This window comes from Saccopteryx bilineata, chromosome 2, assembly GCF_036850765.1.
Source record: "Saccopteryx bilineata isolate mSacBil1 chromosome 2, mSacBil1_pri_phased_curated, whole genome shotgun sequence".
Lineage (NCBI taxonomy): Eukaryota > Metazoa > Chordata > Mammalia > Chiroptera > Emballonuridae > Saccopteryx > Saccopteryx bilineata.
In genome coordinates, this window is record NC_089491.1 from 229,644,466 (window position 1) to 229,670,116 (window position 25,651).

The 25,651-nt window shown below is 40.1% G+C and overlaps 1 protein-coding gene and 1 pseudogene across 8 annotated transcripts in view; both read left to right on the top strand.

Moving 5' to 3' along the window:
* The window catches only part of CRYZL1 (crystallin zeta like 1), a 46,914-nt gene that overhangs the window by 20,705 nt on the left and 558 nt on the right, over positions 1 to 25,651 (top strand). For 3 of the 8 annotated variants that reach the window (XM_066259473.1, XM_066259474.1, XM_066259472.1), the window contains 9 exons: positions 4,292 to 4,411; positions 5,187 to 5,231; positions 7,168 to 7,236; positions 15,095 to 15,228; positions 16,432 to 16,543; positions 19,314 to 19,412; positions 21,213 to 21,334; positions 22,160 to 22,265; positions 24,896 to 24,941. In XM_066259473.1, coding sequence (XP_066115570.1) covers positions 4,292 to 4,411; positions 5,187 to 5,231; positions 7,168 to 7,236; positions 15,095 to 15,228; positions 16,432 to 16,543; positions 19,314 to 19,412; positions 21,213 to 21,334; positions 22,160 to 22,265; positions 24,896 to 24,941 — 853 coding nt within the window. Of the gene's footprint in view, positions 1 to 4,291; positions 4,412 to 5,186; positions 5,232 to 7,167; positions 7,237 to 15,094; positions 15,229 to 16,431; positions 16,544 to 19,313; positions 19,413 to 21,212; positions 21,335 to 22,159; positions 22,266 to 24,891; positions 24,942 to 25,651 lie in introns of all 8 variants that reach the window. The other 5 variants (XM_066259477.1, XM_066259476.1, XM_066259475.1 and 2 more) reach the window with 4 other exon arrangements.
* LOC136323153 (dnaJ homolog subfamily B member 6-like) lies at positions 12,775 to 14,024 on the top strand (annotated as a pseudogene).

Genomic DNA, 25,651 nt, shown 5'->3' on the forward strand with positions numbered 1-25,651 from the left:
GAAAAACTGATGATTGATGCTTCTCATCTCTCTCCATTCCTGTCTGTCTGTCCCTATCTATTCGTCTCTCTGACTCTTTCTGTCTCTGTAAAAAAAAAAAAAAAAAAAAAAGTTAAGCAGTTTGATTAAAAATAAGATAAGCAGCTTACTCATCTAAAAATAGGTTCTAGGGAGAAATAACCAATAAAATTTTATGGTCATCTTAAATAAGAGAATTTTTATTTTATTTAGTAAGTAATGGTTTTAACGTGAAGGACAGACAATAAGCTAAGTATTTGAAATAATTTGTTTCTAAATAGACCAACTATTCATATTCACTACTAATAGGTAGTTCATGAACAATGGGTATATGGTTGTTCTTTCTGCATCTATGAATGAGTGTGTACTATAATGAGTTAGACCAGTGGTCGGCAAACCGCAGCTCATGAGCCACATGTGGCTCAATCAGATTGAGGATGTTTTTAGCAAAGGCCAGTTTAGGAGTACCCTAATTAAGTTAATAACAATGTGCCTACCTAAACTATATATCATAGTTTAAGTTTAAAAAATTTGGCTCTCAAAAGAAATTTCAATAGTACTGTTGATATTTGGCTCTGTTGACTAATGAGTTTGCCAACCACTGGGTTTGACTATTCAAGTTTTTCCTATAATTTTAATCCATAATATATTTGATATTCTACTCAATGTAATCTTCTAACATAGCTAAAGCATAATTTTGTTCTCTCTCTTTTCTTCTACCTGCACTGTAAGAATATTAAAATAAGAATTATAATGGCCAGTGTGCAGTGGATAGACAGTTGACCGCTGGGGTTGTTGGCTCAATCTCAGGGTCACCAATCCTGAGATTGGCAGCTCAATCCAGAGGTTGCTGATTTGAGCCTAATCAGAGCTCTAATCCAAGGCAACTGGCTTAATCCCAAGGACTCTGGCTCAACTCCCAAAGTCACCAGTTCGAGCCCTGGTGTGGCACATATGAGAAGCAATCAATGGCACAACTAAGCAAAACAACGAGTTGATGCTTCTCTCTCTTTCCCTTTCTCTCTCTCTCAAAATAATAAAATAATAAAAAGATTATAATGACCAGAAGGTAAAGAATCATTTATTTCTTCATTGATTCCATATTTAATGAGCACTTGTTAAGTGCTTGGTATATGAAGATAAATAAGATAAAGTCACTGCCCTCAAAGTGTTCATAGTCTGGGGGGAAAGAGATACACACATATGAGTGGATTATTACTAAAGCTCTGAGGACAGATGCCCAGACCAGCAAGAAGAAACAGGAAAGCCTTTGTGAAGTTAGCCAGAAACTAAAGGATGAGCATGAGAAGAATCACATTCACTGAGAGGCTGTCAGCAGCAAGTAATATCATGTGTGTAAGAATTTTTTAAAAAGGGCCTTGACAGCCTGACCTGTGGTGGCGCAGTGGATAAAGCATCAACCTGGAAATGCTGAGGTCGCCGGTTCGAAACCCTGGGCTTGCCTGGTCAAGGCACATATGGGAGTTGATGCTTCCAGCTCCTCCCCACCTTCTCTCTCTGTCTCTCTCTCCTCTCTGTCTCCCTCTCTGTCTTTCTCTCTCCCTTTCTCTCTCCCTTTCTCTCTCCTCTCTAAGATGAATAAATAAAATTTAAAAAAAGGGGGGGGGGCTTGACAGGTTGGTTTAGTGGTAGAGCGTTGGCCCAGTATATGGATGTCCCGGATTCAATTCTCAGTCAGGTCATACAGGAAAAGCACCCATCTGCTTCTCTATTCCTTCCCCTCTCACTTCTCTCTCTCTCTCTCTCTCTCTCTTTCTCTTTCCCTCTCTCTACCCCTCCTTCATCCATGGCTCAATTGGAGTGAGTTGGCCCCAGGAACTGAGGATGGATCCATGACCTCCACCTTAGGCGCTAAGAAAAGTTCTGTTGGAGCAACAGACCAAGGGCCGTAGATGGGCAGAGCATCACTCCCTAGTGGGCTTGCTGGGTGGCTCCTGATCAGGGTACATGTGGGAGTCTATCTCTGCCTCCCCTCCTCTCACTGAATTAAAAAAAATGAATTAAAAAAAGAGAGTTACAGAGTTTGATGTTGGAGATAAGATACTTGGCACAGGTCCTGGCCGGTTGGCTCAGCGGTAGAGCGTCGGCCTAGCGTGCAGAGGACCCGGGTTCGATTCCCGGCCAGGGCACATAGGAGAAGCGCCCATTTGCTTCTCCACCCCTCCGCCGCGCCTTCCTCTCTGTCTCTCTCTTTCCCTCCCGCAGCCAAGGCTCCATTGGAGCAAAGATGGCCCGGGCGCTGGGGATGGCTCTGTGGCCTCTGCCCCAGGCGCTAGAGTGGCTCTGGTCGCAACATGGCGACACCCAGGAGGGTCGCAACATGGCGATGCCCAGGATGGGCAGAGCATCGCCCCCTGGTGGGCAGAGCGTCGCCCCCTGGTGGGCGTGCCGGGTGGATCCTGGTCGGGCGCATGCGGGAGTCTGTCTGACTGTCTCTCCCTGTTTCCAGCTTCAGAAAAATGCAAAAAAAAAAAAAGATACTTGGCACAAAGAAATATTTTGTCAAGAAAATTTTCCTTCAAACATAGAAAAGTAAAAGATAGTGATATGAACGCTGAGACTTTGCCCTCCCCCCCAAAAAAAATGAGGCAGGAGGGTAGGCAGAGGCCAGTCCCGTGATTAGCCTCACATAGTAGCATGGGTTTTTTTTTTAATTTATTTTATTTATTTTTATTTTTTTGTATTTTTCTGAAGTTGGAAACGGGAAGACAGTCAGACAGACTCCCGCATGCGCCCAACCGGGATCCACCCGGCATGCCCACCAGGGGGTGATGCTCTGCCCATCTGGGGCGTTGTTCTGTTGCAACCAAAGCCATTCTAGGGCCTGAGGCAGAGGCCATGGAGCCATCCTCAGCACCCGGGCCAACTTTGCTCCAATGGAGCCTTGGCTGCAGGAGGGGAAGAGAGAGACAGAGAAGAAGGAGAGGGGGAGGGGTGGAGAAGCAAATGGGTGCTTCTCCTGTGTGCTTTGGCCGGGAATCGAACCCGGGACTGCTGCACGCCAGGCCGACGCTCTACCACTGAGTCAACCGGCCAGGGCCAATAGCATGGGTTAAGGGAGGTTATTAGAGTAGCCAGATGAAGGGTAGATTTGAGGCAAACCAAGCTGAAAGTAAGGGGACTGCTTGGGTTGTATACCAATAACCAAAAGACAACAAAGTCCATAACCTAGGCAGTGGTGGCAAAGGTGAAGGAGACGGACATATGTAAGAAATACTTAGAAAGTAAAATCAGCAGTGCTTATTAATATAGTGGTACCTTGAGATACGAATTCAGTTCATTCTGTAACCAAGCTCGTAAGTCAGTCAGTCAACTGGTATATCAAACTGCGGATACTGGATTCGTGCGCCAACTAGCAGCAGCTTTCCGAATCACTACTCGTATCTTAGAATTTCGCTCAGATCTCGAACAAAAGTACAGACAGGACCAAGTTGCAGCTCGTATCTAAAAAAAAAAAAAAAAAAATTGTATGTTGGTCTGTTCATATCTCAAGGTACCACTGTAATTGACAAGAACAGAGGAATTTAAAAAGCTGGCCCTGGCCAGTTAGCTCAGTTGGTTAGAACATCATCCCAAAATGCCAAGGTTACAGGTTCAACCCCAAGCCAGGGCACATACAGGAAGCAACCAATGAATGTACAACTAAGTGGAGCAATAAATGAATGCTCCCACACACACATTCACTTTCTTTCTCTGTCTTTCTAAAATCAATCAATTAAGGGGGGGGCAGGTGAGAGCCAGGAGTGACTTACAGCAGTGTTTTTCAACCGCCAGTCCATGAAAGAGTTAACCACTCTGATGGTGTATGGATATTATAGGCCCAATGATCTTAGTCAAATTCGCTTATGCTCAGGGTGATTTCTGCCTTAGTGGTCCCTGAAATAATTATCCCATTTTCACTGGTCCCCAAATGTAAAAGGTTTGAAAATCACTGATTTACAGGATTCTGGCTAAGGTATGAATTGGTGCCACCAATTAATAAGGGGTGAAAATTTGAGTAAGAGGAAGACTGGGAGTTTAGAGAGTGTAGAGGAAGCCAAGAGAAAAGGGTCAGAGTGCTCCCGGGAGGAGGGTTCATAGCAGACAGGGAAAAGGGAGTGCAGTGGACTGGTGGTCAAAACCATTGGAGGATGATGGCATAGGAGGGGTCCAAAGAAACAAAATAACAGGAAGACTTTGAAGTAGGAATGTCAAACTTAAAGAGTTTCTTGTTGAGGACTAAAAAAATGAGCTCTGTCCATTCTGACAACAGAGCCAGCCAGACAGTCCACTTGCAGATGGCGGCCTCCACCTCCCCTCACGGCTTCAGCTGTTGTACTCTTGTTCAGTTGGAGCAACTCCTACCTCGTGTACACCATGAAGATTAAACTTGGTAACTCACGGAAGTGCTAGATATAAGTAGGCATTCAGTGATGCCAGGTGTTTTCCTCTCCTTTCCTCTGTAACTATTTGAACAAAAATATTCTAAACAATTGACTGAGGGTAGAGGCTTTTTTTCTACATGTGCAGAGAAAATGTAACTATCATTTCCATATAGTTCTAAAATATTTCTCAGCATCAGTCTGAACTTATTTCCATAATCCCAAATCAAAGTAGTTTTATACGTGACTCTTACCAGAATTTCTCGTTGTGTGTCTGAGATTCTGCAACTAAAATAACAATAGAAAATTGGGCCACACAAGGAGTGGGAACAGTGTTACTCCCACAGGAGCTGTGGAGTGGACTGTTTTCCTTTTTCCCTTCACTCTCATTTAAATAAAGGTGTTTTTCTCTATGATGTCAACAGCCATATGGCCTGGATCTTGAGAAAATTTTCTAAAGAATCCAAATTTGAAATGTTCTATCCAACAGTCCTTATAGACCATTAAAATATCCTACAAGTTCTTGGTCTTTTCTCTGAGTCAGTGACTTTTTTAAACCCATGGATCTTTTTATTATTATTATTATTATTGATTGATTTTAGAGACAGATAGAAACATCTATCTCTTCCTGTATGTTTTCTGGCCAGGGGTTGAACCCTCAACCTTTGTGTATCAGGACAATGCTCTAACCAACCAACCTATCCAACCTCCTTTATTTAATAGTTAAATAAGAATTATATTTAATAACCTCATTATACTAATTATTTATTTTTTTCTACTCTTTAGTTGGAAGTAAGGTATCATTCTTTCAACCAGATGATGAAGTAGTCGGTAAGTTATTACTATCATCTCTTCTTTTTCCTATACAATTATTAATGTTTATTGTGACCTTGTTTTGTATACAAGTACTTTCCTGATTTTTAGAATTTGTTTTCAAGTGTCCTTTTTTTTTATGGTGAAGTTTATTTATTTATTTATTTAAAGGCTTTATTTATTCATTTTAGAGAGGAGAGAGAGAGAGAGAGAGAGAAGGGAGGAGCAGGAAGCTTCAACTCCCATATGTGCCTTGACCAGGCAAGCCTAGGGTTTTGAACCAGCGACCTCGGCATTCCAGGTCGACGCTTTATCCACTGCGCCACCACAGGTCAGGCCAAGTGTCCATTGATGAAGAGAATTGGGAGTAGGATCTTAATACAAGAACATTTAAAACTTTCCAGTATTTGGCTATAGAACACTATTAGAGATAAAAAGATAACTGTAGTTGTTACTGTGCTTGGCACAGCCCTTTGCTGGCAGGACCTCACTCTATGACTAAACGGAAGACTCTGGAGAAAAGTCGTAGGTCATGTATGTGACCTACAGGGCTCTATAAAAGCTGCTTCTGCACCTCAACCTGAATATTACAGGACTTTTCCCTTACTATTCTTGTAAAGCTAGAAATTTACTAGCTTTACAGTAAATTTTATTTACTGTTTTTTAATAAATCCATAGTTAATACTATTTTGCATATGTGTATATTTATTTATACTTATATCTTAGACAGTCACACAAGCATATAAAGTAACGCGTTTAGTAATAGTCTTTAAAACTACCATCTCTTGCCTGACCTGTGGTGGCACAGTGGATAAAGCTCTGACCTGGAATGCTGAAGTTTCTTGTTCAAAACCCACATATGGGAAGCAATTACAAGTTGATGTTTCCTGCTCCTCCCCCTCTTTCTCTTTCTCTCTCTGCTCTCTCTAAAATCAATAAACAAATTCTTTAAATAAAACAAAATTACCATTTCTCTGTAGAAAACATTCATAGGAAGATATTCATATAAATTTAGAAAATTAAACTTTATGTCACGCTTGAGGCTGTTAAGAACAGATTTTAGGAATGTCTTTGTTAGTTTCTTACAATAAGGCCTTTGACTTGTGTATTTTCTTGAAGAATTAATTTTTTTCTGCCTTATCTGTTTTATCTGGCCAAGAGGTTAGTGACAGTGTATTATGTACTCAAGATTCTTTTTGTAAGAGACCGAAAGTAAAGCCAGACTAGCTTAGAAGACATTGGGATTAGATTGGGAGCACCCTCAGGTATCTCACAGACTGGACTGTGGAAGGCAGCTTTGCTGCAGGGACAGTTTTAATGAGGAACCTAGGTGCCCCCCAAGACTGACCTGGCTCTGTATGTCAGTCATGGTCGTTACCATCACTCAGAAGTGAAAGAAAGATAGCGCAGGTGACATAGTGCTCATGTCAGAAAATGACACACCGTATTTCCCTGTATAAGATGCACCTTTTTTAGAAGATTTTGGGGTCTAAAAACTAGGGTGCATCTCATACAGTGGTTGTAAATTTTTTTACTTGCATTTTTCGCTTTTTCATGCTTGTTTTTGCGCTCATTGTTGAAGACAGTGATTCGTCATCAGACACAGATGAGGACAAGCTAATGGATGGGAGTTTTGACAGTGATGAGGAGTTGTATGAATTTTATGATGAATAAAACTTGAGTTCAATAACTTTATGTAGTACTTTTTTTTTCAAATTTCAGGCCCCCAAATTAAGGTGCATCTTAAACATGGGAGCGTCTTATTCCTGGGGAAATATGGTATCCATTTCCCTGGCATGTTTCTGAAGTCTCTTTTCCCTACCCTAGTAATTGCTAGAATCTTCCTCAAAATTCCACTGTACAAAATTTAGACTAATACTTCTCAGCATCTTATTAGTAATGAATTCATTCATTTGGGAATTGTTTCCCTTAAGTGTCATGTTTTAACGTTCAGGTATCTTACCCCTGGATACTGAAGACCCTGGACTTTGTGAAGTGGTTCGAGTGCATGAGCACTACTTGGGTATGTAGCAGTTCCACTTGGAGGGCAGTGAGTCTCTCTTCACTGTGTGTGGTGCGCAGAACATTGTCATTTCTTTGTGTCTACTGTGAGTGTACATGGGAAATAACTGGGGCTGCTCATGTGACTACCTCCAGCTTAGAATTTAGGATCATAAAATGCATACTCTTTTTTCTTATTCTTGGTTATTAATTGAAATTGGAAATGTCAATTAAAAACATTTTTTAACAAGTGTTCAGTTTAACTGAAAGGTTAATTTTTAATTTTTCTTACAGTTATTTACTTGAATATTTATATTAAAACAAATATTAATATACACACACACCCTTCGTGAAGCCATGCTGAAAAGTTGCTGCATCTCCATGGTAATTAGGAAAAAGCAAATTAAAACCACATAGAGATGTCATTATGCACCACAAGGTTGACTAAGTTACAAAATGTGTCTTCCAGGCTGCAAGCATGTGGAGCAGCAGGGCCTTTTATGCACCAGGAGTATGATTTTGTACACATTCACCAGAAAATAATTTAGCATTATCTAATGCAGGCAATGACATGTACCAAGACCTTGTCACGCAACTGGTAGTTTTGTATCTCACAGGAACTTGTGAACGTGCACGAGCATAATAGCTTGGTTTGCAGTTGGGAAATAGCACTGGAACAGCACAAATTAATGGTAGTCAACCTGGTCCCTACCGCCCACTAGTGGGCGTTCCAGCTTTCATGGTGGGCAGTAGCAGAGCAACCAAAGTATAAATAAAAAGATAGATTTAACTCTAGTAAGTTGTTTTATAAAGATTTATTCTGCCAAACTTAGCGAAAATCTGACATAAAGTACTTGGTAAGTAATTATTATTATATGCTTTAACTTGCTGTTAAATTTTATAAAGTAAAGTTACTTTCCTACTTTATAAATCACCATTACTGTGGAACCGGTGGGCGGTTAGAAAATTTTACTACTGACGAAGATACAGTAGTGGGCGGTAGGTATAAAAAGGTTGACTACCCCTGGCCCAAATGTTCATCCCCAGGAAAATGGATCACTGAAGACATTCCTACATGGCAATTCAATTCAGTAGTGAAAACAGATAAATAATAGCCAAATACATTGAGATGGTTGAGTCTCACAAATACTGAGCGAAATAAACAAGAATGCAAACAGTGTGATACCCAGAGGTGGATTTAACAGTGGGCGCACCAGGCGCACGCCCTGGGCCCCAACTTCTGAAGGGCCCTACAAAACCCCAACTTTACATTTTTTTCTAATGACACCAAATTTGGTTTCATATGTGCAATTTTAACATTAATACTAGTACATAATATTTTTTATTTATTTAAAAATATGGTTAACATGTATTTTTATTTTCCCTGTCTCTCTCTTTTTTTTTAAGGGGCTCAATATTTTCTTCTGCACCCGGGGCCTCATCTGACCATAATCCACCTCTGGTGATACCATTGTATTTCTGTAAAGTTCAAAAACATGCAAAGTTAAGCACAGCTTATTTAAGGCTATAAAGAGGACAGGGATGAAAAACGAGGTGGGGTTACCTTGTAAACACAGGAGGAGGCCCATATGCTGCCAGCCGGCTCTTTCTGCCAGGATCCATGCTATTCATCATGTCTTATCTATAGGTCAACAGAGATTTTGTGTTCTTGAACTTTCATTCAGAATTTTCCAAAGTTTTTTCTTAAATGATGAAATCCCTAGTCAGACCTTGAAAGGACCGAAGGCCAATTTGGATTTTGGACAGTTAAAAAAAGTAAATTTATTCTTTTAAGTCTGTACAGTAACTTGAACTGGGCTATCCAATTTTGGGCATTTCATTTCTAAAATTATAAATTGGAAATAATTTTTATTTAAATAAATTATATTTACTATATCTAAAATTTCTAAGTAATACCATAATATTTTTTAAAAATTTGATTTCAAAAGGTAGTTTTTACAAAATCTGAGGCCTGTGCTTGTTTATATGTATTTTAAGGCTAGATATGGAGCCAAAAGTATGTCTTCCTTTGAGAAGGAAAGCTTGCTTTGAAAACCTTTAAAAAATTATTTTTAATTTATTGATTTTAGAGAAAGGACATAAGAGAAAGGGACAGAAAGAAACATCATTCTGTTCCTGTATGTGCCCTAACCGGGGATCAAACCCACAACCTTTCTGTACGGGGACAATGCTCTAACCAACTGAGCTATCTGGCCAGGGCAAAGCTCGCTTTTGGGTACCATGCAGGGAATCTCTGCTCCCTTGCCGTTTTGATATTATGCAGTTTATAAATTGAGGATCTGCCACTGGTTCCTTTATGGGAAACTACAACTTTTGATCCCAGAATTTCCTTGGACCCTTGTTGCCCCTGTTTTTTGAGAACCTTGTAAATATGGAGTCAACTAAAACCTGTAGTTTGATTCCCAGGCTTAAGTTTTGGCTAAGTCTCCTAAACTAAATTGTTATAGAAGTTTACTAAAAAAACAAACAAAAAAGGCCCACTCCTTTACACGTTGTTGAACACTGGAGAGTTATAAAATGTACCAGAAGGAGAAAAGCAAATTGGAAAATCAAAGTTTTCTAGCTATAAACTTAAGCTAAGACAAACAAATCATACAGATGATCTTTTTTTTTCTTTTTTTAAAATTTTATTTATTTATTTATTTATTTTGCAGGGACAGAGAGAGAGTCAGATAGAGGGATAGATAGGGACAGACAGACAGGAATGGAGAGAGATGAGAAGCATCAATCATCAGTTTTTCGTTGTGACACCTTAGTTGTTCATTGATTGCTTTCTCATATGTGCCATGACCGCGGGCATTCAGCAGACCGAGTAACCCCCCGCTCGAGTCAGTGACCTTGGGTCCATGCTAGTGAGGTTTTTGCTCAAGCCAGATGAGCCCGCACTGAAGCTGGCAACCCTGGGGTCTCGAACCTGGGTCCTTTCGCATCCCAGTCCGACGCTTTATCCACTGAGCCACCTCCTGGTCAGGCTTTTTTTCTTTTTTTTTGACAGAGACAGAGTCAAAGAGAGGGACAGATAGGGACAGACAGACAGGAAGTGAGAGAGATGAGAAGCATCAATTCTTCATTACAGAACCTTAGTTGTTCATTAATTGCCTTCTTATATGTGCCTTGAACAGGAGGCTACAGCAGAATGAATAACCCCTTGCTGAGTGATTCTTCCAGCTCCTTTGTGCTTTCAGTTGTCAAGCCATTCAGTCAAACAGAAAAGTAATTTTATTTTTCATTTAAAATTTGGCATACATTGTTAGCATTCTTCCTTTGGATGTAATGTAGAAAGAATCGAAATGATCTTTCTTGGGTTCTGATTCACTGTTATTATTGATCTGTGCATGGTTCTTATATTTATTATTCTTATATTATTATTTATAAAACTAACATATAATTGATTAGTTTTTATAACATAATAAATAAACACTAGTGGACCACCTAATACAAAAGCAAAGACCCTGGCCTGACCCGTGGTGGCGCAATAGATAAAGTGTCGACCTGGAACGCTGAGGTCACTGGTTCAAAACCACTGGCTTACCTTGTTAAGGTGCATATGGGAATTGATGCTTTTTGCTCCTCCCCCCATTCTCTGTCTCTCTCTCTCTCTCTCTCTCTTCCCCCTTCTCTAAAATGAATAAAAAATTAAGAATCATTAAAAAAAAACAACCAAGAAGCAAAGACCCTGACATTATATCACACCTAACAATGCAAATTCAGAGCCTTTGCGATCTTAAATATAGTTTTATTACTGTTAGCATTTAAGGACCACTTGTTTGATTTTTTAAATAAAAATACGGGTTATCCCAATTCTTGTGATAGATATGTTCCCCCAAAATTCCATGTAAGTAAATTGAGCATGCACTATTAGAGTAGATGTGCTTTAGAGTCAGACATTCAAACTTATTAGCACATGGCCTCAGAAAAGTTAATTACAGTCATGCACACACTTAATGATACATGCCAAGAAATGAGTCATTAGGTGAATTGGAGTTTGTTGTCGTGCAAACCTCATAGAAGCACTTACACAAACCTAGAGGGCATAGCCTACTGCACACCTAGGCTGTGTGGTCTAGCCTCTTGCTCCCAGAATGTCAGGCTATACAGCACATTACAGTACAAGACAACATGAGATGAGATCAAACACAGGAGAAAATGATGCCATCAAGAGACGCAGTGACTGAAAAAAAAAAAAAGGAGACGCAGTGACCACGACGTGTGTGAGGTTGCTGCTGGCATAACACAGTGTACTCTTTATAGCAAACCCGTTCTTTATAAGCGGAAATAGTACACTTAAAAAAGAAGGACAGCCCTGGCCGGTTGGCTCAGTGGTAGAGCGTCAGCCTGGTGTGCAGAAGTCCCGGGTTCGATTCCCGGCCAGAGGAAAAGCGCCCATCTGCTTCTCCACCCCTCCCCCTCTCCTTCCTCTCTGTCTCTCTCTTCCCCTCCCTCAGCCGAGGCTCCATTGGAGCAAAGATGGCCCAGGCGCTGGGGATGGCTCCTTGGCCTCTGCCCCAGGCGCTAGAGTGGCTCTGGTCGCAACAGAGCGACGCCCCGGAGGGGCAGAGCATCGCCCCCTGGTGAGCAGAGCATCGCCCCTGGTGGTTGTGCCGTGTGGATCCCGGTCGGGCGCATGCGGGAGTCTGTCTCTCCCCGTTTCCAGCTTCGGAAAAATACAAAAAAAAAAAAAAAAAGAAGTACAGTGTAGTAAATAACATAAACCAGTAATGTTGTCGTTTATTATCATTATCAAGTGTGGTGCACTGTGCATAATTGTGTGTGCTGTATTTTTGTACAACTGGCAGTGCAGTGGGTTCATTTACACCAGCATCACCACAATATGTGAGTAAATGGGTTTTGTAAAATGTTAGGATGGCTCCAAGGTCACTAGGCAATAGGAATTTTTAATCTTATGGGTTCCATGTGATCCTACCATCATCTATGTGATCCATTGTTGACAAATGTTACGTAGCCCATGCTCAGCGCGTTTTAATACCTTGCTTGACTTTTTAACACTTTAACACGTATGCGTGGATGCTTGGCTCGCCCACTAGGTGGCACTAGTTAGTTGGTGAAAGCAGTTCTGGCTGGTGCTCTACCACCTGAGTCCATGACCATTAGAGAGAATACTGGGAAGAACTGGTAAAGGCTGTGAAAGTGTTATAAAATTGACTTTAGGATAAGTGAGAAAGGATTGGTTGTACTGGGAAAAGATCACATTCAGTGTCCAACACAAAAACAAAGCAAAAATTAATAAAGCATAAGGAGTAGCTTGATGGTCAGATTAATAGAGCTCTTTAAACTATATTAGGAGTTTGCATTTTGTTCCAAGTGCAGTGGAAAGCCGTTGATGACTTTTAAGCAGAGGCATATTAGGATGTTATTTATGTTTTTAAAAGATCATTTTGAGAAAGGAGAAAGGAAAGCGCGAGGAGCCTCCGCCGTCATCAGCGTCGCCGTACCGGAGCCGAGGAAACCGGGCTGTCGTCCCGCCACGCCCTCCCGCCGCAGGCTCCGCGTCCTTGGACTCGTTCCAGCAACCTGTAACATGGTGGATTAATATGAAGTTCTAGGCGTGCAGAGACATGCCTCCGCTGAGGATATTAAAAAGGCGTATCAGAAACTGGCATTGAAGTGGCATCCAGATAAGAACCCAGAGAATAAAGAAGAAGCAGAGGAAATTCAAACAAGTAGCCGAGGCCTATGAGGTGCTCTCCAATGCTAGAAAACTGGGTATCTATGACAAGTATGGCAAAGAAGAATTAAATGGAAGTGGAAATATTGGTGGAAGCCAGTTTGACAATCCGTTCGAGTATGGCTTCACATTCCGGAACCCCGAAGAAGTCTTCAGGGAATTTTTCGGAGGAAGGGACCCGTTTTCATTCGACTTCTTTGGATTTACTTCCTTTGGGTCATTAGGTCACGGTGGCCTCACTGCATTCTCCTCCCCGTCCGTTGGTGGTAGTGGGATGGGCAACTTCAAATCCGGGTCGACTTCTACCAGAACGGTTAACGGAAGGAAAATCACTACAAAGAGAATTGTCGAGAATGGTCAAGAAAGAGGAGAAATTGAAGAAGACAGCCAGTTAAAGTCCTTAACGATAAATGGTAAGGAGCAGCAGCTACACTTGGATAACAAGTAATTCAATGCACGCATGTAACAGACATGTTAACTGTAACAAGCACCACTTCAGGATTAACAGGAACATTTTTTTGAAGATTTCAAATGAACTCGACTTTCAGTGTAATGGTACCTAATCTAAAGTATTTATACACAGCTCATCGGAGCCCTGTTTGTCATAGACTTCTGAGTTTATTGTTGGGACCACGATAGAATCTTTTTTTTTTTTTAATTTTGACTTTAAAATTGTTGTAAATCTCTGTATGCACTTTGCTCTTTTATTATGTAATCCAAGGTGGCCATGACTTCCGTACATTAACACCAGCACGGACCTGCTTTTCATTATGTGTGAACCGTGAGCCACATAGTGTCAACCTGCTGAAGTTAACATTGCCGGGATGAATCTTCCACAAAGTAATTTCAGTTCTTTCCAGTATTTAGTCGTGAGTGGTATTAATGCATCTATGGTACTACATTTCTGGTTTAATAAAACTTGAGGATGTATCTAGTTGTGCATGAATGCTGGCAACTTAGTAAGTTTTGACAATTGTTTAAATATGTAATGTTAAGTTTAGGTTTAAAAAGTAATGCTGGTAATCTGGGTCTTTGTTATTTGCTTAAAAAAAATAAATGCGATGTGTTTGGTGCATTCTTAAAAAAAAAAAAAAAAGATCATTTTGATACTTCTCTGTTTTTCAAAGACATTGTTAAAAAGATTGAAAAGAGAAGCCATAAAGTTGAAAGTAATATTTATAACATGTAAATAAGTAAGTACTTCATTGAGAATACATTAAAAATGCCAATAATCAATAAGAGAAAGACAACACAATAGAAAAAAACTGATGAAACACTTGAACAGTCACCTCACAAAAGGTATTCCAGATGGCCAAGAAACATGCAAAGATGCTCAACTTCATCAGTAATGAGGAAAAGCAAATTAAAATCAGAGTCAGAAACCATTCCACACCCACTTGCTTGGTTAAAATGTATAATGATACCAAGGATTGACAAGGATGTTCACAGCCATGAGAACCCTAGTACACTGCTATGGCAGAGTAGACTTACACAGGTGCTCTGGGCGTCTGTAATGAAGTTGAAGGTAATACCCTAGGACCTGAGGTTTCCATCCCTAAGTTAATATCCTAGAGAAAATTTGTGCACCACGTAACACTCTTTTCTACAAGAGCATTCTTAGCAGCATTGTTTATAACTGTCCAAAATCAGAAACCATGCAGATGTTCCTCATCCGGAGACTAGATCACCAAATGAAGGCATTTTCACAGAATGGAATGCTGAAAAACAACAACAATGAAAGCACCACATGTGCGAAAAAGGGTGTGTCTCAAAACAATGCGGAGCATAAAAAGCACGGCAGAAAAGAACGCATGTGGGTGTGATTCCATTCAGATAAAGTTCAAAAACAGGCCAAACTAAGTTATATTTTTTAGGAATGAATATTTGGTACTAACCTGTGGAAGCAAATAAATATTAAGTTAGAATGGCAGTGACCTCTGATGTCAGTTCTATCTCAATTTAAAAAAAATGAATAGTGGTGACCTGTGGTGGGAGAGACGAGGTTGTTGGGGTGAGTGGCATATGAACGGGCAAGAAGGGAGGCAAGGAACCCTGTCGTAGGAAAAGATTCTGGGACTGGGCTATGGTAGGAGCTGGATGGAGGGAATGGGCAGGTCCAGGATGCCAGACCAACAGGACTTGCTAATGGATGGTCTCCTGTTCTCTCTGACAGTTCACAAGCCAGAAAAAGTTACATGGGCAGAAGCCGCTGGAACCGTTCGGGACGGAGTGAGAGCCTATACCGCTCTTCATTACCTTTCTCATCTCTCTCCGGGGAAGTCAGTGCTGATCATGGATGGAGCAAGTGTAGGTGGTAATTGTTTTGTTCAGGAACAGACCAAAACACAATAAACTTAGGGAATGGGCCATCCATTTACTAATATAAGTCCTTGCCAGTAGCTAATCACTGACTTTTGTTTCACCAAACTCCTATTTTGTTAAAATAAGAAGCTTTTATCACTAACAAATAAAAGTTAGACTCAGTATGTTTAGTTTCTTATTTTGAATCTGCTAGTACATTGAAAAGGCAAACAAACAATTTTTTCATTCTTATTACACAAAACTTGAAATAGCTCATAAAGTCTTTGAAGCCATACCCTAGAACTCCCTACAATTTTCATATCATATCCATCACATTTACACTTATGTTAATATGGTGTTGCATGTATATAGATGGATCGCACAAGATCAAAAATGTGCTCGTTTAAATATCAGATAATTTGTCCTGACTGGATAGCTCAGTTGGTTAGAGCATCATCCCAAAGCACAGAGGTAGCTGATTCAATCCCCGGTCAAAACACATGCAAGAGGAAATTGATGTTCCTGTCTCTCTCACTCTCTCCCTTCCTCTCTAAAATCAATAAAATAAACATTTAAGAAATAATATTAGTTTGACACTAAAAGCAAATATATAAAAATATATTATCATCTAAAGATGTTATAAAACCTGAGGTGAATTCATGGTTTTATTCTTTCTGGCTGTTGATGAACATGCTTTCCCTGCATGTCTTTGGAGAAAGGCAGACGTGTCTTCAGCACTGGCTTCAACCTGATGTCCAACATCAGAATAGCAGTGCTTCCTGAACATACCTGATACGTCAGGATGAAGAAAGATGGAGCTTTTGAAGTGCTTTGATGTTCTGAGAGTAGACACTGGACTTGCATATGTGTTGTGGAATTAGCTTAGGTCTTTATGGTGGCAAGGCCATTAAAGGCCCATTTTTCTCGTTCCAAGGCCATTCTTTCATCCCTGAAATTATGTGTTCTGGTCAGACTGGATGAGAGCATGTGGCTTGTGCAGCTTTGCACCACTCTTTCTGAGAAAGAAAGTCAATCAAATGTTTTGTGCTACTAAGCTTGCCTGCACTTTTTTTCTTTTTCTATCAGATGACACATAAAAATATGTTGAAGTAGCATTAATATATTGTACTTTATTAAACAACCTATAAAATAAATTAGATGTGGTCTCTGACCTATGTCTACAAACCTACTGTGTATTTTTATACACAGGCACTTGGCACAATAGCTGTTCAGCTGGCCCACCACAGAGGAGCCAAAGTGATATCAACAGCACACAGCCTGGAAGACAAGCAGTACCTTGAAAGACTCAGGCCTTCTATAGGTGAGTATTATTCCACACAGACTCTAAAACAAATTGTTGAAGGAGTAGCACCTTAAAAATTGTGCTAATAGAACAAAGCACAGCCCTTGTCGGATAGCTCGGTTGATTAGAACATCATCCCAAAGCACATAGGTTATTGGTTCGATCTCGGGGTTAGGACACATACAGGAACAGATTAATTCCTCTCTCTCTTTCTCTCTCCCCCTCCCTCTCTTGCTAAAATCAATCAATAAATAAAAATTGTTTAAATGCACTTAGTATCTGTGCTAAGTTTACTTAAGTGATAGTTGTAGTTAATTATTTTGATTTTTAAACCTTTTTTCTTCTTTGCCCCATTGTTATTAACTTAGCCAAGTTTGAATCAGGTGACATTTGAAACCATTTAGAAAGACCTGGTGCCTCTTTAGTTTTAGTCAATAAATCGAAATACTTTTTTTTTCTTTTTTTTTAAATTTTTTTTAAAATTCATTTTAGAGAGGAGAGGGAGAGAGAGAGAAAGAGAGAGGAGAGAGAGAGAGAGAGGAGAGACAGAGAGAGAGAAGGGGGGAGGAGCTGGAAGCATCAACTCCCAAATGTGCCTTGACCAGGCGAGCCCAGGGTTTCAAACCGGCGACCTCAGCATTTCCAGGTTGACGCTTTATCCACTGCGCCACCACAGGTCAGGCTAAATCGAAATACTTTTGCATCACTTTGTACGTTTCTCTACCTGTTTTACCCAGTGATGTGCCTCTAATGTTGTCTGTTTTCCATGATATGCTGGGAAGAGAGATGAGCCACTTACACAGAAACACAGTCAGATGCAGTTTGTGATGGACAGGACGTGGTGTAGGCTCAGGAGCCCTTGGAAAGATGGAGCATATCAAAACAGCAACAAATGGAGAAAGAAAATAGATACTGAAAAAGCAAAGGAGAAGGACGGAAATGGAATTTAATAGATTGGCATTATAGAATAACTTAAGAGTTTCACAAATGACAAGAAAAGAGGATTGCTTTCAATCCTCTTTTGTTGAGTGTTTGTTGAGTGTTCATACAGATGATCTCACTGCAAGTCGTCAACAACCCTGTGCTACCTGGGAAACAGCATCTCGGAGGATTTAACCAGCTTGTCCAGGATACACAACAAGGAGGGGTGGAGTGGGGTGTGAACCCAGGCTGGTCAGCATTAAAGCCCACATTGTTTCCATTGTTATATTGCATCTCTGACAGAGATAATCAAGAAATGGAAGTAGCTTTTTTCCTTTCTTCATGAGCACTTACCAAGGAGAGGTTGTGTGAGGACACAGGAAGAAGACACCACCTGCAAGCCAGGAGGAGAGGCCTCCCAAGAGCTCGACCATGCTGACGCGCTAATGAGCTTCGAGCCTCTGGGACTATAAGGAATTAAATTTCCCCTATTTAAGCTAAAAAAAAAATGTGGAAGGAAGGTTAAGGCAGTGCTGGAGGAGGAGGAAAATAAGAAAAAAAGGGAAAAGAAGAGATTGAAAAATAGAAAGGAAAAAAAAACATGAATGGTATTATTAAAGTAGAAGATTTACTAGTTAATCCTGCCCTCCTAGTGGCTTCCAGTCTCCTTTCCTGTGTCCTCACCACCCACCTCTGTCCCCCAGATCTTAGATCACTACAGGACTACACCACAAGCCCAAGCAGCTATGAGAGGAACCGTCCTGAAGGAGGAAGTGTTAGAAGACACAGAAATGACACATAAACGTATCTTCATTTGCCAGTTCCAATTCTGAGAGCTTTATTTTAATTCTCTCCTTGGCTTGTTCTAGTAATGTAATACTTTAACCAGTTAAAATTAGTTTAACTATACTAAAAACAATTATGGGCCCTGGCCGGTTGGCTCAGTGGTAGAGCATCGACCTGGCGTGCAGAAGTCCCGGGTTCGATTCCCGGCCAGGGCACACAGGAGAAGCGCCCATCTGCTTCTCCACCCCTCTCCCTCTCCTTCCTCTCTGTCTCTCTCTTCCCCTTCTGCAGCCGAGGCTCCATTGGAGCAAAGATGGCCCGGGCGCTGGGGATGGCTCCTTGGCCTCTGCCCCAGGCGCTAGAGTGGCTCTGGTTGCAACAGAGCTACGCCCCGGAGGAGCAGAGCATCGCCCCCTGGTGGGCAGAGCGTCGCCCCCTGGTGGGTGGGCCGGGTGGATCCCGGTTGGGTGTATGCGGGAGTCTGTCTGACTGTCTCTCCCCATTTCCAGCTTCAGAAAAATACAAAAAAAAAAAAACACCAAAAAACAATTATGTTCTTCCCTTACCTTCAAGGTTTTTCTTCGTTTTGGGGAGCAGATAGGGGAGGTGTGGGGGATTATGACTGAGAAGGGATAACGCAGCCTCTCATAGAGAAGTCTCACATCGCACAAAATATGTTTATACTTTTTAGCTCTTTATTAAATCTGAACATACTTTAAAAATAACTTAATCTTTTAGTCCATGTTATAATGTATATGTACCTCTGTGGTTTCTAATTCTCAGTCCTGGCAATATATTCTTAGTTGTAGAGAACACTCTTGTATGTAAATAGATGAGCCTTGGAACGTATTATCCACAAAGTGCTTATATTTTATTTTATTGAATATACTGGTCCCTTCATTTAAATTGATCCTTGCCAATGTTGGGTTAGATGAGGAAAGTTTAATTTGGATTTAGTAATCATCTGATCTACTTAATTCATTTTGGAGGATGTATGTTTATTTGCTCTTTCTTTTCCTCTGATTTGTTTGTGTTGATCTCATAGAGAACAACTATACAGTTGCCTTTCTGTCCCTTACAGCCCGAATTATTGATGTGTCTAATGGGAAAGCCCATGTTGTTGAAAGCTGTTTAGAAGAAACAGGTGGCCTGGGAGTAGATATTGTCCTAGATGCTGGAGGTAGGTACTTGACTAAATCAGTAGTCTGTGTAATTTTAGTGTGATGGCAGAATTTTAGGGAAAAAATTTATATTATAATATGTGTGTCTCCAGGAAATAATTTTTAACATATGTATTAAATTGATGTTATTGATGTTTAATTTTGGAAGTTTACGTCTATATTTAAATTGGCATATCTTCATTTTATTCGCATTGTAAGTTTTGTCTGGAATTGAGAACATGCTTGCTTTTTTTTAGGTTTTATTTATTGAATTTTAGAGAGAGGGAGAGAGAGAGAGTGAAAGCGAGGGAGAAAAAAAGGGGGGAGAAGCAGAACCATCAACTCATAGTAGCTTCCTATAAGTGCCCTGACCAGGCAGGCCCAAGGGATTCGAACCAGTGACCTAAGCATTCTAAGTTGATGCTTTATCCACTGCACCACTACAAGTCTGGCACATGCTTGCTTTATAAAGTACATACAGGCATTGCCCTGGTGGGTAGCTCAGTGGCTTAGAACATCATCCCAAAGCACATAGGTTGGTTGTTATTTCAATCCCCAGAGCACAAATAGGAACAGATTAATAATGTTCCTGTCTCTCTCTCTCTCCTTGCTTCTCCCTAAAATCAATAAAATAAACATTTTAAAGTATAAGCATTGGAATTTAAGTATCCCAGCAAGCATCCATAAACATGATCTCTTCCATGGTTCCCACATGATACACATTAGTTCAAATCTCAGCCAGATGCTTATATAGTCAATTTTGCTCTCTATTGGGTTGTTGACTTCTGCAGTCTCTATTTGGAAAACGCACATAATTTTGTTGTTTTCATCTTCCTCGAACTTTTGTAACTAAACAAAGATCTATTTTACACCTAATTTTACGCACTTCGGTAGTGCCATCTCACCTAAAAGATAGGTTTCACAGGCCTGCAAAAGCACTCGATTTATACTTGGTTAGTAGAATTTATTCTGTCATCAGAATCATAGATAAATACAGCACAAGTGACCATCACATGTGTTGCTTTGAGACCAATATTTTCAAGATTTGAAACTAACTCACAAAAATCTTTCAGTTGAAGTGAATATCTACTTCATTGACTTTCAAGTGGACTTTTTTTTTTTACAGAGACAGAGAGAGAGTCAGAAGGACAGACAGGAACGAAGAAATGAGAAGCATCAATCATTAGTTTTTCGTTGCATGTTGTAACATCTTAGTTGTTCCTTGATTGCTTTCTCATATGTGCCTTAACCACAGGCCTTCAGCAGACCAAGTAACCCCTTGCTCTAGCCAGTGACCTTGGGTCCAAGCTGGTGAGCTTTTGCTCAAACCAGATGAGCCCACACTCAAGCTGGCGATCTCGGGGTCTCGAACCTGGGTCCTTCCGCATCCCAGTCTGATGCTCTATCCACTGCGCCACCGCCTGGTCAGGCTCAAGTGGACATTTCAATACTTATGTCACAGTGTGATTATCTAGAGTCTATGAGTTCCTTAATCAGAAGTCAACTTCTCCCCAAGTATGAAGCAACTGATGTTTTGATTAAACTATCAGACTTATTACCTTGCCTGGTTTTCAAATGAAAACAAACTTTTTATCTTTAGTTATTTCACTTATAATTAAATCTGGAGTAAATTTTATGAACAGTGTTAATGCAGAAAGTGTATTTTCAGGTGTCTGAATACATTGTGCTGACTCTTTCTAAGAAAAATGCTTTCTTATTCCTACATTAAAAAGAGAACTTGTTGGAAGAACAAGTGTTCATCAGATGACTAAAATGTATACTTCTTCTCTCTCTCTTTATTAAAACTATTCCCTTGTAAGTGAAACTATATAGTAAAGATGACGAACCAGCTGAAAAATTACAACTACTACCGCATAAACATGACATCCTCACACTTCTTGGGGTCGGAGGCCATTGGGTGACAACAGAGGAACACTTGCAGGTATTTTCAGAAACAGTCAAGTGTTAATATTCCATCGAAAGGATACAGTTAACAAAGAAAAATGCCTAAGTCTATTGAGGCAAGATGTGGCTAAATTAGTGTAAATTATGAATTATACCGTTTTCAAAGATATATAACTTTTTTTTGAAATGTAGGGGTTTTTTTACTTCAGCTACCTGTTACTCAAAATGTTGAAATAGTGCCTATTAGAGGAGTTTGTTTAATTTTAATTTAGTAGTTTTGGATGTAGTGACTTCTGAATTTAATAATATTTCAAATGGGATTTTTTCTTAGTAACAAACATTGACATATACTTAGCAAAATATTTCTATGTAAAATTATCACATTTTCCTAATTAGCAAATTGGAATATACTATATGTATGTGTGTGTATATATGCTGTCTTCCAAAATTACATTTCTTAACAGAATTGAAATTAAATCTTTTAATCATTGTTGATATGCAAACACCATAATTCTCATATACCAGTCTTCGTGATTTTCCATCCTCATGAAATGACTGGTAAGTTGCAGCCAGAAATCAATCTCTCTCTCTCTCTCTCTCTCTCTCTCTCTCTCTCACACACACACACACACACACACACACACACTGCTACTCCATTATCAGCATTCTGCATCTGACCTAGTTATCATTTTGGACAATGAAATACAACAGAAAACATGGTTTACATATTGTTATTAAAGTTTGTGTGCTGATTGTTTGTGTGCATTATTTCATTTGTGTAGACACTTTTCTGGCTTAAGATACCAGTTGTGTTTCTGCTATTAAACTCAATACTGATCAGTCTTCGTGTATTCTGTCCAAGCTGGACCCTCCAGATAGCCACTGCCTTTTCCTCAAGGGAGCAACAGTGGCTTTCCTTAACGATGAAGTTTGGAATTTGTCAAATGTACAACAAGGAAAATACCTTTATATCCTTTTTTTCTACTGATTTGAGTTTTGGATTTGAAATATACCTGTGCTTTCACCAAGAAGTTCTTTAATAATGGTAATAATAAATAATGGCAGCTTTCATTGATCATGCCGAACAATGTTCCAAGTGCTTGGTAGGTATTAATTTATTTAAACATTAAAACCACCCTATGAGGTGTAAGTATTAAGCATGGAAAGGTTAATACATGCTCAGGGGTGCAGCTAGCAAGTGGCAGTACAAGACTCTCAGACTCACTCATTTCTGAAGGGGAAGTTACGTGGAAGATTTTGTCCTGTTTTTGACCTGACATTATAGAGATTACACATCCCCTTGAGAGACTACCTTCTTACTCTTGTGATGGTGCCATTGTGCAAAACCTTTCAGGATACTTAACTAAAGAGTTTGTGGGGCATTTTTAAGATAATGCTAGGAAATCTTTATCAAGTGAAGATGAGTTTGATTTTTTTAAATGGAAGTTATTCGGAGACAAATCTGGTAAAGGAGGCCAAATCATTCTAGTTTTGGTAAAAGTATGAAAACATTTCTTGAGACTATGAAAGTAGTTCAAAAAGAAAGGTCCAAACCTATTTAGAGCAAGGTCAGCTTACAAATAAACCTATTTTTTCTAAGGTGACAGTTCTAAAGGTGGCAGCACTTAGTAAAATTTTTAACAAATTGGATAAAAGAATTAAGTTATTATAACCTAATAGAATATATTTGTGCGTGAAATGAGTCTCATACTTGTCTGCACTGGGTCTCTTACTTTACTTTGGTTAAGTGTGCAGTTATATGAGTGATGTATATAAAAGGCAGTCTCCTCTAAGAGCACCAACAGGACACAGAGCCTTCTGTTAGGGTTTCATTAGAATACTGTGTATGTTGAGTTTTGGAGTACGTTTCAAAACCAGAAAATCCCCTTAATGTAGCAATGTACGGGATTGAAGACTATTTTCCTATTAAATTTAGAAATAAACTTAATTTTTAACTTTCTAAAAGAATTGTCTTTTGAATCTCAACTTAAAGCAACTTAAATGTCCAATAACATTATAATAATTAAGAATACCATGGTAGCCTGACCAGGCGGTGGTGCAGTGGATAGAGCGTAGGCCTGGGACACGGAGGACCCAGGTTCAAAACCCTGAGCTCACCGGCTTCAGCATGGGCTTACCAGCTTGAATGTGGCTCACCAGCTTGAGCGTAGGATCATAGATATGACTCCATGGTCACTGGCTTGAGGCCAAAGATCACTGGCTTGAAGCCCAAGGTTGCCAGCTTGGGCAAGGGGTCACTGATTCAGCTGTAGCCCCCCAGTCACCGCACATATGAGAAAGCAATGAACAGCTAAGGTGCTGCAACGAAGAATTGATCCTTCTCATCCCTCTCCCTTCCTGTCTGTCCCTATCTGTCCTTCTGTCTCTCTTGCTAAAAACAATTTTTTAAATACCGTGATATATTAACACCAGAGAATACCATGTATTAAAAGTAACTGTGCCTGACCTGTGGTGGTACAGTGGATAAAGCGTCACCTGGAATACTGAGGTCACCAGCTCAGAGCCCCAGGCTTGCCTTGTCAGGGTACATATGGGAAGCAACTCTGTGTTGCTTCCCGCTCCTCTCCCCCACCTCTCTCTCTTTCTCCTCTCTCTAAAATGAATAATTTTTAAAAAAATCTAAAACAAAAGTGACAGGTTTTGAATCTTACATGTCAGAAAATAGGCTGGCTGCTTTGTCTGTATTACTTAAGCCCCTCAGCCACCTTCTTTTTCCCACCAGAGATGATTATTTAACAAACCCATGGACCATGTTAAAATATGACATGTTTAAATGAAATGTTAAATTTTCAAAAATCAGAAATATACACGACACACATATTCTTCCTTACACATACTGTTGGCAATTTCATTAACAGAAAAAGAATTTACACTATAAGTATATCATTATTCTTTAGATCCTTTAAAAATATTTAAAATGCCTTATGTTCATATTTTCTAATTTACATTTTCTTAAGTCTTGAATCAGACTTTAGTCCTCACTTGTGCCAGTCCCCCTCAGCAGTTCATACGTGAGCCAGTTGCTGCTTGTGATTTAACAGAGAGTTCTTCAGGTTGTGTGTTCGTATGCCATAAATAGTTCCCAGTACTCGCAATTACACAGACTCTCCATTCAATTAAATGACTCAGTTCTGTAAAATTTTAGTTTTCTCTCTTAGTGACATAGATTACAGACACAGCTTATTGACTCCTACACACAAATTTTGAGTCTATAGTCATTTATTAAATAAATGTACACCCAAAGTAAGAGAAGTAGTGCTAAAATTGTTTTTAACTAAAAGTAGCATAAGTAGTGAAATGAAACTGACACCATTCCATTTGGGCGAATGCTAGTTCTAAGGACAGGCCTTAGGCTTGCTTCTTCATCTCTTGTCGCTTACAAGTTTAGGCTCCATTGTTATCACCTCTCTCATGACAGTTTCCCATTCCCCCTTTATAGAGAGAAACTTGGCAGTTTGCAGAATTTCTGTAACTGAAATTTTGAATTTCTGAGAGTGCTAAAAAAAAAATCTGTCTAGCATTTTCTGATTGGTTTTATTAATCCTCTTTTTGCCACCTTAACGATCCTTCCAGCTACGTATCTTAAAAGATGTGATGGAGAAGTTGTCAACTGGTGTTTTCAGGTATGCTGAATTACCAAATTATTTTGTATATTTTCCTATTCTCCAGGATGGCATTTTCATTTTTGTTTCAGCTTTTACAGCATACCTGTTACCTGCACATTTTTTTATTTTAACTAGCTGCTCCCTAATATTTCTTAAAGTGTAGTTTGTGATGTACCAGTTAAGTGTTCTCCCTGATAGAAGTGGCTTCTGAGTCTTCCTCATTCCATTCCATGCCATCCCTCTTCACCCCTCCCAGAGCGACCCCCAATCACCTATAGCTGGAGAAGAAGGGAAGTCCAATTTTGGGATCTGTTTATCAAAAAGGAGGGAGTGGGTGAAGTAGGTGTTTCTTTTGTGTGTGTGTGTGTGTGTTTTTTTTTTGTATTTTTCTGAAGTTGGAAATGGGTAGGTAGTCAGACTCCCGCATGCCCCAACCGGGATCCACCCAGCATGCCCACCAGGGGGCGTTGCTCTGTTGCAACCAGAGCCATTCTAGCACCTGAGGCAGAGGCCATAGAGCCATCCTCAGCGCTGGGGCCAACTTTGCTCCAATGGAGCCTTGACTGCGGGGGAAGAGAGACAGAGAGGAGGGAGAGGGGGAAGGGTGGAGAAGCAGATGGGCGCTTCTCCTGTGTGCCCTGGCTGGGAATCGAACCCGGGACTCCTGCACACCAGGCTGACGCTCTACCACTGAGCCAACCGGCCAGGGAGGTGTTTCTTTTTATTTA